Here is a 15,197-nt window from a genome sequence, read left to right as displayed (position 1 = left end):
CCTTGCATATATTATGCATTGTCTTTATCAACTGAGTTAAACTGACATTGTTTACCATTTTTCTAAAAGTAATTATATCTAATCAAACACACATGGATGGAGTAGTACTTTTAAGTCTTAAACTCCATAGTCATTTGCGTTTATTTTTAGATTTGAGTTTGATCTTGGTCACAATTGTTTGCATAATAGTAACTTCACAGATTACATCAACCCGATGTCGTCTCAAAATAGTTATGTTGCAAATATAAATGACGTGGATGAGGATTGTAAATTTTACATCTTTAATAAAAAAATTATTTAAATTCACACATAGCGAAATCTTTTATTACATTAGGTGTTCTAAACAATAATACTTTTTTTTTTCTTTCTAGAAATGTTCTAAACAATAGGCTATTTGGAAAAAAATTATAACTTTCAAACAAATTACAAAAAGGAATATAATATGCTCTCCGTCTCCGGTCGCCATCGTCTATGAACATGAAGTTATTCAAATTAGTCGAAAGGGTTGTAAAAATTATGGAAATAGTGTATTTGCAATGGATTAATTCATACACTAAAATTTGAGTGTATCCAATATATAAGGATAACTTACACATGAATAGAACGCAAGTGGGATACGAGCTGCGTCGTTAAATTTTTTTGGATGGCAAACATGACATTGTTATACACGATCCTTTGAATTATGTGTAGAAGGTCAAGGGCATCTGGTGCTAGGAAGTCGAAAGTTTCAAAAGCAAATGGTATTAATTAAAAAGTTATTATTTTTCTTTTTGAAAGATAAAAAATATTATATTGATGAGTGTTATAATTTTGCTTAATTATCTTTATTCTTAGAGTATTTTTACTGTCATGATTAAATAGAAGAATATAATTATTTGAGAGTAACATACATTGTAATATTTTCGGACAAAGCTAAAATACAAAAACACTCTCCCTCAAATCAAATTGACCATCTTAGTTGTTTAAGTTAATCAGGACTTGTCTTTTTTTTTTTCGTTTAGATTATATTCAAGTTTGAGTCTATGTGATCTTTCATGTTCAAACTTATACTCTTTTTTCATAAACACTTACTCGAAGGCTTTTTTATTTTTTATGATTCGATATGTACTTTTGTAACAAGTTTTGTACGTGAATACCATGTTGAAAATTGGTAAGCAAGCTCATTCAAGACATAAGACAAGGGAGAGTGTATACTAGATTTCTTGAAATATGTTGAAAATTTTCCTCTTTTGTTGGTAGGTAAATAGCAATGAATTTGTGTGTCATGTCATGTGTGAGAAAAAAATTCTACATTAAATAAAAAAATAGATGTTGCAACAACGACTAAGTGAGCGGAAAAGGATGTAGTGTCTAATCCACATGTGCAAGTGAGTATTCTTTGCACAATGTAACGATCCTTCACTCTTTTAGGCTTCCCTCGCAACCCTACAATAGTATCAAATTTGGTGATTTGATTAAAGATGACTGACTCCTTGTATTAAAAATCATTGTCAGACGGCATGTTCTGTTGATGTTGTGAGCCAATCAAGGAAGGATAGCTAGGGCTTCAAAAACCTTACTTTTCTTTAATGTTTCAAGAAGCTGGTGGTGAATCTCACACACTAATTACACAGAATTGAGAAATAGCTGGTTCAAACTCACGTCCCAACTTATCAAATGTCTCTTTTAATTTTAACATCTCGTACTTAATGTACAAAAACTGATTTCTTTGTTGCATACATTTTGAGTCTTTGCATAATATTCTTAGGAATGAGGAATGAGACTAGCCACATGTCCTTCCAGGTTGATTCTGGTTACCAAAAGTGGTTGGTGTTGGTGGTGTGGTTGAAGAAGAGTTTCCAATGATAGGAGGAATGAAAGGTGCATTGGGAATTGACATTTGTGGTGGTAATTGGTTGGAGAAACCAAACATCTGAACTCTGTCGTTGTTATTGTTTGTGACACCATCACCCATTTGTGGAATAGGAAACTGTACGTGTGGCCTAAAACCCATCATCAAATGCTGTGCATTCATATTCATATTCATGTTCATATGATGTGCGGGTAACATCATAAAATGATTAAGTGGCATACAAAGTGCTCTTCCCATTGACATAATCTGCAACGTCATAATTCATAAAATTATATTTAATATAAGAATAAGATTATATAGTGAAATCTCAATTTAAATAATGTTACAGAAAATTGAAGGACATAAAATTTTACCTGTAACTGAAGCTTGAGGGTCTTAAGATAATCGATTGCATCGTCAAGCATTGAAGCTTTGTCCATCTATATATAACAAATACAAATCAAAACATTTATATTTATATTTATATTTATATAATTAATTAAAAACAAATAAAGTTCAACAAGGTGTTTCTTGTCACAAAAATAAAAATAAATTAATATTCACATACCTTATTGCAATTTGGTATGAGCTCTTTCAATGCACGTATTTTCTCATTAATTTTATCTCTTCTCTTCTGAAAATATCAATAAATATTTATCAGTTACATGGAATTAAACTGCATATAGAAATACAAGTATTTTTTTTTCTTTTTTTCTTTTTTAATCCATATTTTTAAATTTTTCCTCACCCTTTCAGATAAATTATGAACTTTTGCATTCCTGTAGCTTCTCTTGACTCTGTTTCCTTCTCGAACTGGCTTTTCTTTCACTATATTTTCTTGTGTTTCTTCATCATTCTGCAACATAAAATCAATCAAGCTTAGTAAGAATGATGGCAACTAATATAACATAACACTTCATATTGAAACTGTGTCTGTGTCGTCTGGTACGTGTCATGTCCGGTGTTCGTGTTTCATAGTAACTAACTGCAAACATAAAGAAAAAATAGCATATGGTTTGATGAATTCCACTTACATCACTTAAATAAGGAGAGTCATCAGTGTCCTCATGTGATTTTCTAACACCAAAGTTTAAATCATTTGAGGCTTCAAGTGAACATACAGAAGATGGTTTTTGTGCATTACATAAGTTAATAGCACTAGCTTTTCTCTTTCCTCTAATTCTAGGTGCATTGGTATGGCTAGCAGCAGCTTCAGAATGTTCATCAACAGTTGGTAGTAATTCTCTACTTCTTTCATATCCAGAGTTTGATTTGGTAGCAGCATTTAAAGTTAAGTGTTTTTGTTGTTGAAATTTTGTACAAGCAACTGCTTTTGATTCTTTCTCTTGTACTCTTTGTTGATTTGATTTGAGAAACACTGCAGGTATAGAAAAGTTTGAGAAGTTCACTTTTCCATTTTTTTGATATTCACACCCCATCAAGTACTGTTTCTGTGAGTTTGTTGTTGCAGTTTGGTTTGAATCCACTCTTGGTTTTTTGAGAGGAGTTAAATATGTGAACATGTGAGAGGAACCTAGGCCATTGCTTTTTGTCATCTCTGAGTTGCTAGAATCAAACATGTTGCTAATGAAGTTAATGGAAAGAACAAGTAAAGTTTTGTCCCTAAAGATTGTTTCTAGGTTGGATTTGTGTGTACGTAAAGGAAAATGTTATGTGATGAATGAATTGAAGAAAGAAGCAATAATATATAAGAAGAATTCATGTGGTCATCAGGGCCACTTAGGTGGCACATGTCAATTTTAATTCCTAGGACTGACCGAAATAATAATTTAAGAGATACTCACAAAAGGTCTTCCACAAATTAATATGTATTGGACTGCTCTTATTTGTCATTTTGTATTGATATTGATTTTTTGGTATCAAGAGAGGATGTGGATCCTCATTCACCACCACTTTTTTATTGTACATTCTTTTCTCGCATGATATGATAATCAATGTATCAAACAAATTATTTTTTCATATTTGTTGCATCATGACCATTTTACACATAAAGAAAATATGAAGAATCGTGATTTTCTTAACTATTCTAATTAATCGTAAGTGTATTTTTTTATTATTATCATAAATACAAACTGCTTTTTTTTTTTTTTTTTTTTTTTTTTTTTTAAAGTGGTATACAATATATTAATTAGAGAGTGTACAATTCAGAAAATAAAATCAATTAAGCATTAAAAATTGAACGTGGTATTATTTAAGATACTTTTTTCTTCAATAGTTTAGTGGTTAGAGCTCGCATAATTAAATTGTTTAGAAGTTGAGTGTCTGATATTCGAACCCCAACCTCTGCATATATTATGCAATATCCCTACCAACTAAGATAAATTCACGAAAAATGTGACAATTGTTGTAGGAAAAAAAAGAGTAAATTATCTATGAATATTTCACCCTGAAAATGAAAGACCATATCTCCCAAATCAGAAAAAGATATCCAACTACATACAATGGATTACTTTTTTAAGTGTGCTTGGAATTTGGACAACAATTATTTTAAGATTTAATATTTATTTTTTAAAAAAATATAGTAGTATATCATTTTCAAAGACCCACATATAATTAAAGATAAGATCAACCTATAGGTTCCCGACATTATGATTTATGACTTTTTTTGTTATTCGGATTTGAAGCTTAGATGGAGCAAGGAGAATTAGCCACGTATATAGATGCTTTTGATCCCTTCATTTGAAAGGAGTATTGAATATTGATGAGTCATATTCAAAGAAAACCTCACTATGGAATCCAAGTTCTTTGGTGAAGTAATAGCCACATGATGGCTTTTGTAGGATTGCTTAGAGGACCCTCCAATTCAAGGGGTAACAAGGGCACGCACACTCCCTCGTGTGTCATCAATCTTAGGACTAAAAATGAGAGAGGAGTCTCCCACTTTCACGTGAAAATCCCATTGGGTTCACGTGCCACCGTGTCATCTTGTCTGTACTTTTTTGTATTATTATTATGGTCAGTACGTTGAATTTTATTTATAAACACCATGATGGTAATGGACGTGGACTAACCACAATATGGATGTTGAGTTACTTCTTCCGGTCCCATAATATTACATCAACTAAGAAAAATTGTTCAAAAATGAATAGCAATTTTCAATCAAATTGTAACTACTTCTTTTGAATTATATCATCTAATTAATTTTATGTGTATCGCTCTTAAAATTAACATTTTATGCTTTATTATATCCAAAAAAAACTATATCCACAAATATATCAATTATACTTTACAAAATTAATTTGGTAAAAGTATTGTTCTCATTAGTTTGGTATAAATTAGTAGAATACGATTCATGTAATTGTGTGTGAACACATCACATGAGAAATTATATTTGAGAAAGAAAAAAAAAACCTTAATTTTAATTGTTGAATCAAAATTAGCAAAAAAAATAAAAAGTTATGTAACATCGTCAAGTGATAGAACATTTATTCCTCCCTTTTGTCCGCTTTCAATTGGGGCATTTTTTTTAGGATAACCTTCGTCTAATTTTTCACATCATTAGATATGATGAGAATCCTTATTTATTAGAGAAATGATATTTGAACAACTATTTTTTGACAACTTTCTCTCTCATATTCACATTATCATTTTACTTTCTCTCTCTATTGTTTTGATTTTTGTGCCACTACCTAAATTTCTTTGTATAATTTAGTTGTCCAAAAGGTTGTCAAAAGAAATGGTTGTTCAAATAATATTGCTCTATTTATTAATTTTGTTAGGTCTGCATCAATCTAACCTATTTTTTTTTCCGCTCATTTGCTTTATTAGGTTTGTAATTATTTAACCTAACAAATTCCATCTAAAAAAATGCATCGCACCAATTTCATTTCTATCCTCTTGTCCTTTTTTTTTTGAAGAAAATATTTTCTACACTTATTTGATGCTGCACATTTGTTCTAGAAACCCTTATTTATTAATTTTGTTAGGTCTGCAGTAATTTAACCTAATTTTTTTAAGCTCATTTGCTTTATTAGGTTTGCAATTATTTAACCTAACAAATTTCATCTAAAAAGATGCATCGCACCAATTTCATTTCTATCATCTTGCCTTTTTTTTTTTGAAGGAAATATTTTCTACACTTATTTGATGTTGCACGTTTGTTCTAAAAATCATGAGCATATCAATGATCACGTTTGATGCCTTCTATTTTATATTTTTTTTTTTATAATTTTTTTGTACACTTTCCTTTTTAAGGAAATATTTTGCACACTTATTTAATACTAAAAAGATGCATCGCTCCAATTTCATTCTTATCCTCTTGCCTTTTTTTATTGCTATCCTCTTGCCTTTTTTTTTTTACAATATTTTGTACACAATACTAGAAAAATTCATCGCACTAATTTCATGGTTTTTTTTTTTACAATATTTTGTACACTTTTTTTTAACCAATTTCATGCCTTTATTTCATTCCTATCTTGTTGCCTTTTTTGTTTTTGACAATTTTTTCTACACTTATTTAATACGTTTACAAACAAAATACCCTAATTTTCATGCAAACTCGGCTACTTTGTGAGGAGAAGGTTTATTTGAGTTATGATTCACCCATTCATCGCAACTTAAATGGTGATCATATTGACGATGTTCATACACCCGAATTCCTCAACACCATCACTGTTTCTGGACTGCCTAATCACAAATTAAGGTTAAAGGTTGATGTGTCAGTTATGTTGTTGAGAAATATAGATACACGATATGGATTATGCAATGGAACCAGATTGGTTATCACCAGGATGGGAAGATACGTCATTGAGGGGAGGGTCATTTCTAGAAGTAATGTTGGTGAGTGAAATTATTTTCATTTCCTAACCTCTAATTCATCACACTAATTCATCTGAAGCAAATTGTATCCAGGCTATCTATATCGCCTTCAGATGTCAGGATTCCCTTTAAGTTTCAACGAAGACAATTTGCTTTGACTGTATCATTTGCAATGACAATTAACAAAAGTCAAGTCCAGTCGCTTAAACATGATGATGTATATCTACCAACACCTGTATTTTCTCACGGACAGTTGTATGTTGCTGTTTCAAGAGTTACATCCAGCGAAGGACTAAATAAATATATTGATCACTTATGAAGATGGTGAATATACCAATGTAACGTTCAATGTCGTATAAGGAAGTATTTCACAATGTGTGATGAAACTTCTTTTAACGAATTATTGATAGGATTACCGAATTTTCTTTTATAATATTTTCAAATTTCATACATTTTATGAAGTGTTTTATTTTGTCTACTATGGATTATCACATGTTATTTTTTCACCGTTATCAATTATATATTGCATTTTATTATTTGTATGTCAATCCCTTTACAATAAAACTGAGTGGAGCACGGGTCAAAAATCTAGCAAGTTCTTAACTGTATTATGCATATTATTGACAATGAAATGACATAGTTATCTTCCTGTCAAATATACAAAAAATAATAATTACACTGTGCGAGACATAACCTAAAGAAGAAAGCCGAGAAAAAAAACAACGAAGGCCAAGTTGGCCAATCCCAAATCCCATCGAATCAACTAGACAATTATCATAGTTATCTAAATAGCAATCTAATTAATTTTTTTATAGCTATATATTGATATAAGAATCTTGCAGTACCATTGACATCTCCCTATCCAAGGGAGACGAAGACAAGAATGACAGACAAACCGCAAACACATAACATTCGACTTATTGTTGGGCGTGAATATAATTTTTCTTTTGTTGCTACATAAGTAGGATAGGATGCATCATGCAATAGTTTAGTGATCCAAACAATTTTGGATTTGAAAGACCACACTTTAATGTTGTGGTTCATACTTCATAGGTGATGGATATGAAATATCATAGTTTTGATGAGCATTATTGATTTGGATTTGAAAGATCACACTTGAATGTAGTGGTTCATACTTCATAGGCAATGGATATGAAATATCATAGTTTGAATGAGCATTATTGACTTTGGCGTTTCCAAAACCATGATCCAAAAAATCGTCAGTTCCTAATTTTCAGAAATAAAGAAGATTGTTTTATTTTATGGGTCATGCTAACATGTGATCTTTTTTTGTTGTTGATAGAAACATGTGATCTTATATGTTAAACATCCCATAAAGAGTAACTTTGTATTAATACATAATATGTTAGCCCCTGCATATAATAATACATTGTTCTGCCAACTGAGCTATGCTCACGGGACAAGTTTTAAAGCCATTTAATATATTATTGAGATCAAACAAATTTAACTATGATAAAATCACACAAGACACTAATTTTTTTTTTAAGGGAAACACACAAGACACTAATCTTATTAAGTTTTCAGTTTAAATACATTTTTTGTTCTCCTATTTTCAAAAACACATAAGTTTTCTATTTTAAAATCCAACTTTTTAGTCCCTTAGTTTTTAGTTTTCATCATTTCTGGTCTCCCACCGTATTTTAAAGTCAATTTTACTTATGTGGCGCGTCTAGATGGACAATTTTATCATACATGTTGCTGCTAAATTTTTTAGTTCAATAATAAACATTTTAAAACTAAAAACAATTCATTTAGGGCCTGTTTGATTCAGTTTTGCTTTTTAGTTTTTTAAAATTGTTTTATAAATCTGTTTTTGAAAGCTGGTTTTCAGAAGTAAATAAAAAAATCTGTTTGGTAGTTCTACTTTTAAAAACTATTTTTGAGAAGAAAAAATTAAAAAACTTGTTTGGTGAGTTTTTACAATAGTGAAGGAAAGGTTTCAAATATTTACAATAGTGCCATTATTAAAAAGTCTTGCTTTTCCGCGTGTGTTTGAAAACAGAAAATCCAGAAGCAAAACATCTTTTAGATGTTTTCGTTTTCAGCTATTTAAAAACTGAATTCTGAAACAGTTTTTCAAAGCCGCCGCCGGCGACGAAAAAATTCTTATCAAACAGATTTTTAGTTTTATAATTTTTGAAAACTAAAATAGAGCTTTTAAAAAGCAAATCAAACAGGCCCTTAATCTTTGAAAAAATGATAACATTTACTTAACCTAAAAAATTCATTGTATTCATCATCATCTTATTGTTATCATATTCATCATCATCTTCATAAATAAACACAAGATTATTTAAAATCAAACTTTATCAAAATTAATAAACTCAAACCATTATAATCATCTTAAAAAAATCCCAAAACGTCTTCAAATTTCAAAATCCCTAAATTCTCAATATACCCTATAAAAAGAATCTTCTAAAACAAATTTGCCTATTTTTGTTTCTTTGTTGAAACTGAACAACGACCCATCAATTGGCTGCAACACGGTATCAATATTTGTGTTATCAAACTTATCATGGTTCAACATATGTACACCTTCACATGCCTTTATTGCAAATTCCATTTCCTGTAATTATATTTTCTCTGTCGGTAACTATAAAATAATTTAGTGTTTAAAATGTTTATTTGAATTAAAAAAAAATATATAGTAATGACATGTATAGTAAAAGAGAGGTGCTATTTGTTACGGGAGAATACATGCAAGAAACACACGAACAAGTGAAAAGCTTCTCCATCACGTGGATGTGCTACCGTTTATGCACTTCCTCATTTAACGAAAATCATGTGAAATTGGGTGAAAAATACAGTGTCGTGCATTTCGTGCGCGTTGTTTGCTTTGTAACAAACAAGTAAAATTGTCCATCTAAGCGCTACATAAGTATAATTTCTTGACTCTTGTTGATTTTGGAATTAATTATTGTTTGTTCTTGTTGATTATTAATATCACTTCTTATTTGGATGACTCAAGCAAATAAATATTTGAGGAGCATCATAACAAAGCAATAAATTTGGCAAATGTAGCTGCGAGAGAGAGATGATCACCAGACGTATCAGTTAGAAAGCACAATCTTCACTTTGGAAGACTATCCCATGATTACTGTCCCTGTTTATGGAATATACACATCCACCTGAGTTTCTTACTGCCCCTGTTTATTCCCTGTAACTTATTCCTAACTACCGTTCTTGCGAAAGGTAGTGATTTTTCGTTGAGGATATTTTGGATAGTTCAAGATGCGTGTGAGCAAATCGTAGATGCCTAAAGACCAATTTCCAAACTCCATTTCCTTTATAGCCGCATATGTTAAAGTGGGCCGGCCCACTAAAATAACGTCATATCATAAAGAAAATTGCTTTCTGACATTGAATACTTCCTATTGACATAAGAAAATTACGTAATAGTCTTCGGCGGCAGTTAACTGCCGTTCACATAAGTAAACAAAACCAATGCACTCTACAATGGTTTTTCCAAGAATTTTGACCTGTTTTTGCATCCAATTGCAAATTAAAGAATATAAAACGTACAAAATAATATTTAACAGGATAAAATTAAAATGCAAGAAATAATATAAAAGGTATGTCGGGAAATGTCATGGAAATACAAAAATGTACGGAACATGTCATAATTATACATCACCTTGATCATAGTCAAAAAGTACATAAAAGAAGGCATCCTCCCCCCTCTCTAATACGTCGCTCCCGCGCATCCTCCGCCCCAGTCATATCTGTACAAAAATAAATTAAAAGAATGAAAATAAAAATCCAAACATTATGTAACATGTAACATTATATCATAAAAATTATCCAAACATTATATCATAAAAATCCAAGCCATTGAACCTAAGATATTGAACCTAAGACAAGTAACATGTAACATATAACAAATTTTACTTAAGCATTCATAAAAATTCAAACTTAGAATCATTCAACTTAGGCATTTCATCAAAAAAAATTACGTATCGTATAACATTATGTCATTTTTAAACTTGCCAAAAAATGTCAAAATCCAACCTTATAAAAATTATAACATATGTACATTATAAAATTTAACATATTTGAAAAAAAAAATCACAAAAAAAGCAAGATTATTTCACTTAGGCATTTCATCAAACACTTTAAGTGCATTTTAAAATACTAGCACAATTAGTGTTATTTCAACATCAAATTCAACTACATTGTACCTAAACCTACTCTAAACAACAATGCCAGTAAAAACCCTACATTATTATATCAAAATCTAACATAATTTGCAATTTTTAAACCTAACCTAAGCACTAACATTTTGCTAAAATTATGAAAATAACACCCTAAACAAACTACATTGCGTGTAAATAAGATTAAGATGACTTACTTGAAGAAATAAGGATGATTTTCGAGCAAATGAGATTTGGGTGATTTTAGATTGAAAATGAAAGTGTTTTGCATGTAACACTGTAACCAGAAAATGGAGGTTTCTACGTTCATATCATAAACATTGCAACGGCAGTTAATTACCGCTGATGCCAGCGGCAGTTAACTGCCGCCGGTTTCTCCAACGGTTGTTAACTACCGCTGGGGTAAAAACGTCATTTACTTGTGTTAATAGAAAGTATTTCTATCATAAAACTGGGTTGTCTGCTTTGCATTCTTAAAATCTGGTTTGACGAAAGTGCTGATAACAAAAGGGTGTTGATTTTTTTTTATTTTTTTTTTTATATAACCAACGTGTGTGCTTGGATTTTCGTTAATTATTTGAGAATTTTTTAAACTTATTCTTGGAGTTTTTAACCAAAGTGTGTGCTTTGGAGTTTTTTTATTTTATTTAACCGAAGGGTGTGCTTGGTGTGTTTTTTTTAACCAAAGTATAGTGGGAGGTAGTGAGGTGATTGCAGTGCAGCCATCATCTCATGACTTTGCTTGTTTGAAACTTATGTATCTGCATGCAAGTGCATATGCATGTTATATGCTAGTGTGCTTGCGTAGTTGCACATCTTTACGTTCCAAATTCTAAACTCTAATATATGAATTCGAACATGATTGATTATGTTACTTTTCATTTATCTTTACTTTTCATTTTAAAGAATGCTCTGGGACATCCGTTAACATTTATCGTCTATTAATTACCCTCAAACAGTAATAATCGAGCTATATATATTGGTCACATACTTTGCATTGAAAAACCAGGGGTACAAGAACAGGAACGGTGACTAAATTGGCCTTATCGTTGCAAGACACATTTTCTCCGGCAATTAAACAAAACAGAAACGTTAATTGGTTTACACATTGCTTAATATTCATGTACTTTGCTGGGGACCAAATGACAATTTGATGGCTAATTCAAGCAACCTTATGGTTGGTAATGGTATGGTGGGGAACATTTTCATTTTTTTTTGTCTTTTCTCCCGGTTGAATAGTATTTAGTAGTCTCATACCTCCTTCTTTAGGTAGCATGTCGTTTCTTTACATTCAAGCAAATTGTACCAAGTTTTGCTCTTTGATTTTGTTTTTTAAAGCTCTTGTTCCCTCTTCAACTTCTGAACCATAGGAAAAATAATAAAAATAAAAATTAAGACGTGCTCATGGAAATAAAATTGCTTAGTAAGCGTGAAATATTACACGTGGGAGCTATGTGTTGAATGGAGAAGAAACTTAGAATATGATGTGTTAACAAATTAAATTGAATTTATTTTGTGTCCCCAAGACAGGAGCTCGGCATCACACTACCATTAAAAAAGTGTCATTAGACATTGTTCGACAATTCTGATTATTATGTCTTTTTGTTGCTTAGTGCTCCCTCCCCTTCATATCAAATCTCTTTTTCTCCAATACTATCATTATGTCTTTTATTTTCTTAATCTCTAAACAAAAACTGCTAACCTAATTTAAGAATACTAATCTTTATTTTTTGGTTAGGAGTTAACCTATCTGCTTTATAATTCTCATTATATTCGGTGAATGATATTGATGAAGACTTTGACTAAGAAAATATATAAAAGGTTTCAATAATATTAAAAGAAATTATAGTGACGTTTACTTACTTCTGTGATATATTACACAAAACAGAAACGTTTACTTACTTCTCAATGTCTGAGTCTATCACCTAAAAGAACCATCAAGCAAAAAAAGGCCAAGCATGAGTTTTTCCTTTTTAGGGTTCTAGTATCTTTATCAGAAAAGGCCAAGTATATACATATATAATGCCCGTGCTTTATGTGGCACAATCCTTTTGTTAACAGACACTTATTTTAAACGCTCTCAAAAAAAGACACTTATTTAAAACAAAAGTCTCCTAAAAAAAACTTATGCATAAACAAAATATGTTAGTAATTTATAAGGAGTTTGTAGTAGTAGTAGTACTAATAATAATAATAATAATAATAATAATAATAATAATAATAGCCATTAATTGTACCCAACAAAAATTAAGCACAACATATATACACACTTTTTTTCCTCTAAAAAAAGCATACACATTTTTTATGAATATATAAGCACACAATGAAATGATATTCCGCCCATCTTAAATATAAATAAAAATGTCATATATTTGGTTCGAATTATTATATTTTACACAATTCATTCGAATTTTTCTTTTTGGTTCAAACAAGGATTTTTACATCAAAAAAATAAAACAAGGAATTTGCATAAAATTCATTACTTGTATCTAATGATTTGTCTCATAGGCGTTCAAACAAATTTGTGAGATATTATCATTTCACATCGAACCTATAAATACTTTTGAACGTACACTCATTTTACATCATTCAATACGTTAATTCTCAGTTTACAAAAATATGTAGTGCTATTAACCAGATTAACTTCTTCTTTCTATTAAACTCGCAAATTTGCCGTAAATAATTCTAACCCTAAAAATTACTACTATGTCATTCATTCACGTCAACGATGGTTAAAAAACAAGGAAAATGATGTCAAGCTTGGTAGTGTGTCTAGTTAAATTATTGAAAAGCAAAAGGGAGGACACTTGTCTTATAGTAGTAAATTAGGTTCAATGTGTAATTAATTGTAATAAGTAGTTAAGTACACCCTAACTAAGACACATGTTAAGATTTTTCCAAATAGAAAATACTCCGTATTTAGAAAAATAAATTTACACTATTTTTGATACACAATATTTTTTTTTGGTTTAATAGCCTAGTGGTCACACAATTAATTGTGGAAAAATGGGATGTCTGGGGTTCGAACCCAAACCCCTGCATAAATTATACAATGTTCTTACCAACTGAGCTAAGCTCACGGGAACTCGATACACAATTTCTATATTTCACATTCTTAACATATGTCTTAAGACATATGTTAACATGTGCGTCACAAGTAGATGTTCTAACAATTTGGTCTTAAGTTTTTGGTGTGCACATGGTAAAATATTTGTTTGAAGATTTAAATCCCTTAATTTAATGAATATCAATAATAGTTTTAATTTTTGTAGTTGTGCATGGAAGATACAATTCCTTTGTTAAAAGAGTTTCGTTAACAAGTATCTTAAGAGCAATGGTTAAAGAATTCATTTATAGAAATTATGTTTTAGAAATGCAAGTTTTTACTTTTATCTCAACAATAATTACATAACTTTTTGTTATAAAGTTACTTATTTTAGTACTTTAACCAACATCTCAAGAGCATTAGTTAGCATTCTTCTTGTTAAAAAAATGCTTGCAACTTATCTTCATATGTATACTCTCATGCTGTTGATAGTTTCTTTGCTATTCATGGAGCGTTTCAAGGAAGGAAGCATCACAAGTTTCAATACCTTATTTGTTTATAGAATTTGGTCTCAGCAATCAAGATCCCTCATGCGCTACACGATGATTATATCCAATATTGAACATTGATCCATTGGATATGACCTATGTTATGTCTATGTGTACAAGGTTTCAGTTATCAATGTTCTCTTGTCCACCTCAATATTGCCCATCAATTCTCTACACAGTCTAGGTTCATTCCCTTCAAACAAAAACCACCACACGCGTTGTCCATTACATGTCTCTATTGTAACTCCAACATCTCCTTCATATTTCCTCTAAATATATTAAAGTGTTCATATTATTTTACATGCATCATAAGCACTTACAATACACTGGTTCTCTCTCATGGACGTGCATAAAAAGACGTTTCAAATAATGAACAATTTTTAATGGAATAACACGCGTCAAAGTATATTGTTTTGTATACCAAAGAAGATTCACATTGCTTAATTGAAGTTAAGTTGGTAAAACAAGAGTAATTAATGATATTTATATGTCAATTTTTTTCTTTTTTTTGGCAATCTTCTATCAAAACAATGAAAAATAAAGATAAAGATAAAGAAGACTAATTATAATAGAGAGTTGTCCAAAAATTATCATAAAATAGTTGCACATATTAAATTTAGAAGTTTATTAAATACTCAATCTTTTCTACCTATCGAGGCTAACTAAGCTATTATCTCATATTATCAAAACTTTCGAACTGCAAGATGTACATATGTGCTTGAGCCCCTTGTGTGAACTAATTTTTAAGATTGAAATTTAAATTCACGATTTAACATCATATTAGAGTCGGATTAATGAAAATGTTGATTACATCAAAGAAT

The 15,197-nt window shown here is 30.3% G+C and overlaps 1 protein-coding gene across 1 annotated transcript; it reads right to left on the bottom strand.

Annotated features, from left to right (window-relative positions):
- Positions 1-1,198: 1,198 nt before the first annotated feature.
- Positions 1,199-3,522, bottom strand: LOC11430037 (transcription factor PHYTOCHROME INTERACTING FACTOR-LIKE 15). The gene is made up of 5 exons (XM_003626032.4): positions 2,866-3,522; positions 2,580-2,687; positions 2,400-2,465; positions 2,206-2,271; positions 1,199-2,098 (listed from the first exon to the last, which is right to left on the bottom strand). Exons 1-5 carry the CDS (start codon positions 3,409-3,411, stop codon positions 1,763-1,765), a joined length of 1,122 nt encoding a protein of 373 aa, XP_003626080.1. The 5' UTR covers positions 3,412-3,522; the 3' UTR covers positions 1,199-1,762.
- Between the last annotated feature and the right edge of the window lie 11,675 nt (positions 3,523-15,197).

The sequence above is a fragment of the Medicago truncatula genome, chromosome 7, assembly GCF_003473485.1.
Source record: "Medicago truncatula cultivar Jemalong A17 chromosome 7, MtrunA17r5.0-ANR, whole genome shotgun sequence".
NCBI lineage: Eukaryota > Viridiplantae > Streptophyta > Magnoliopsida > Fabales > Fabaceae > Medicago > Medicago truncatula.
Note: the sequence above shows the minus strand (reverse complement) of the source record. Positions and strands in the feature narration are given on the sequence as shown.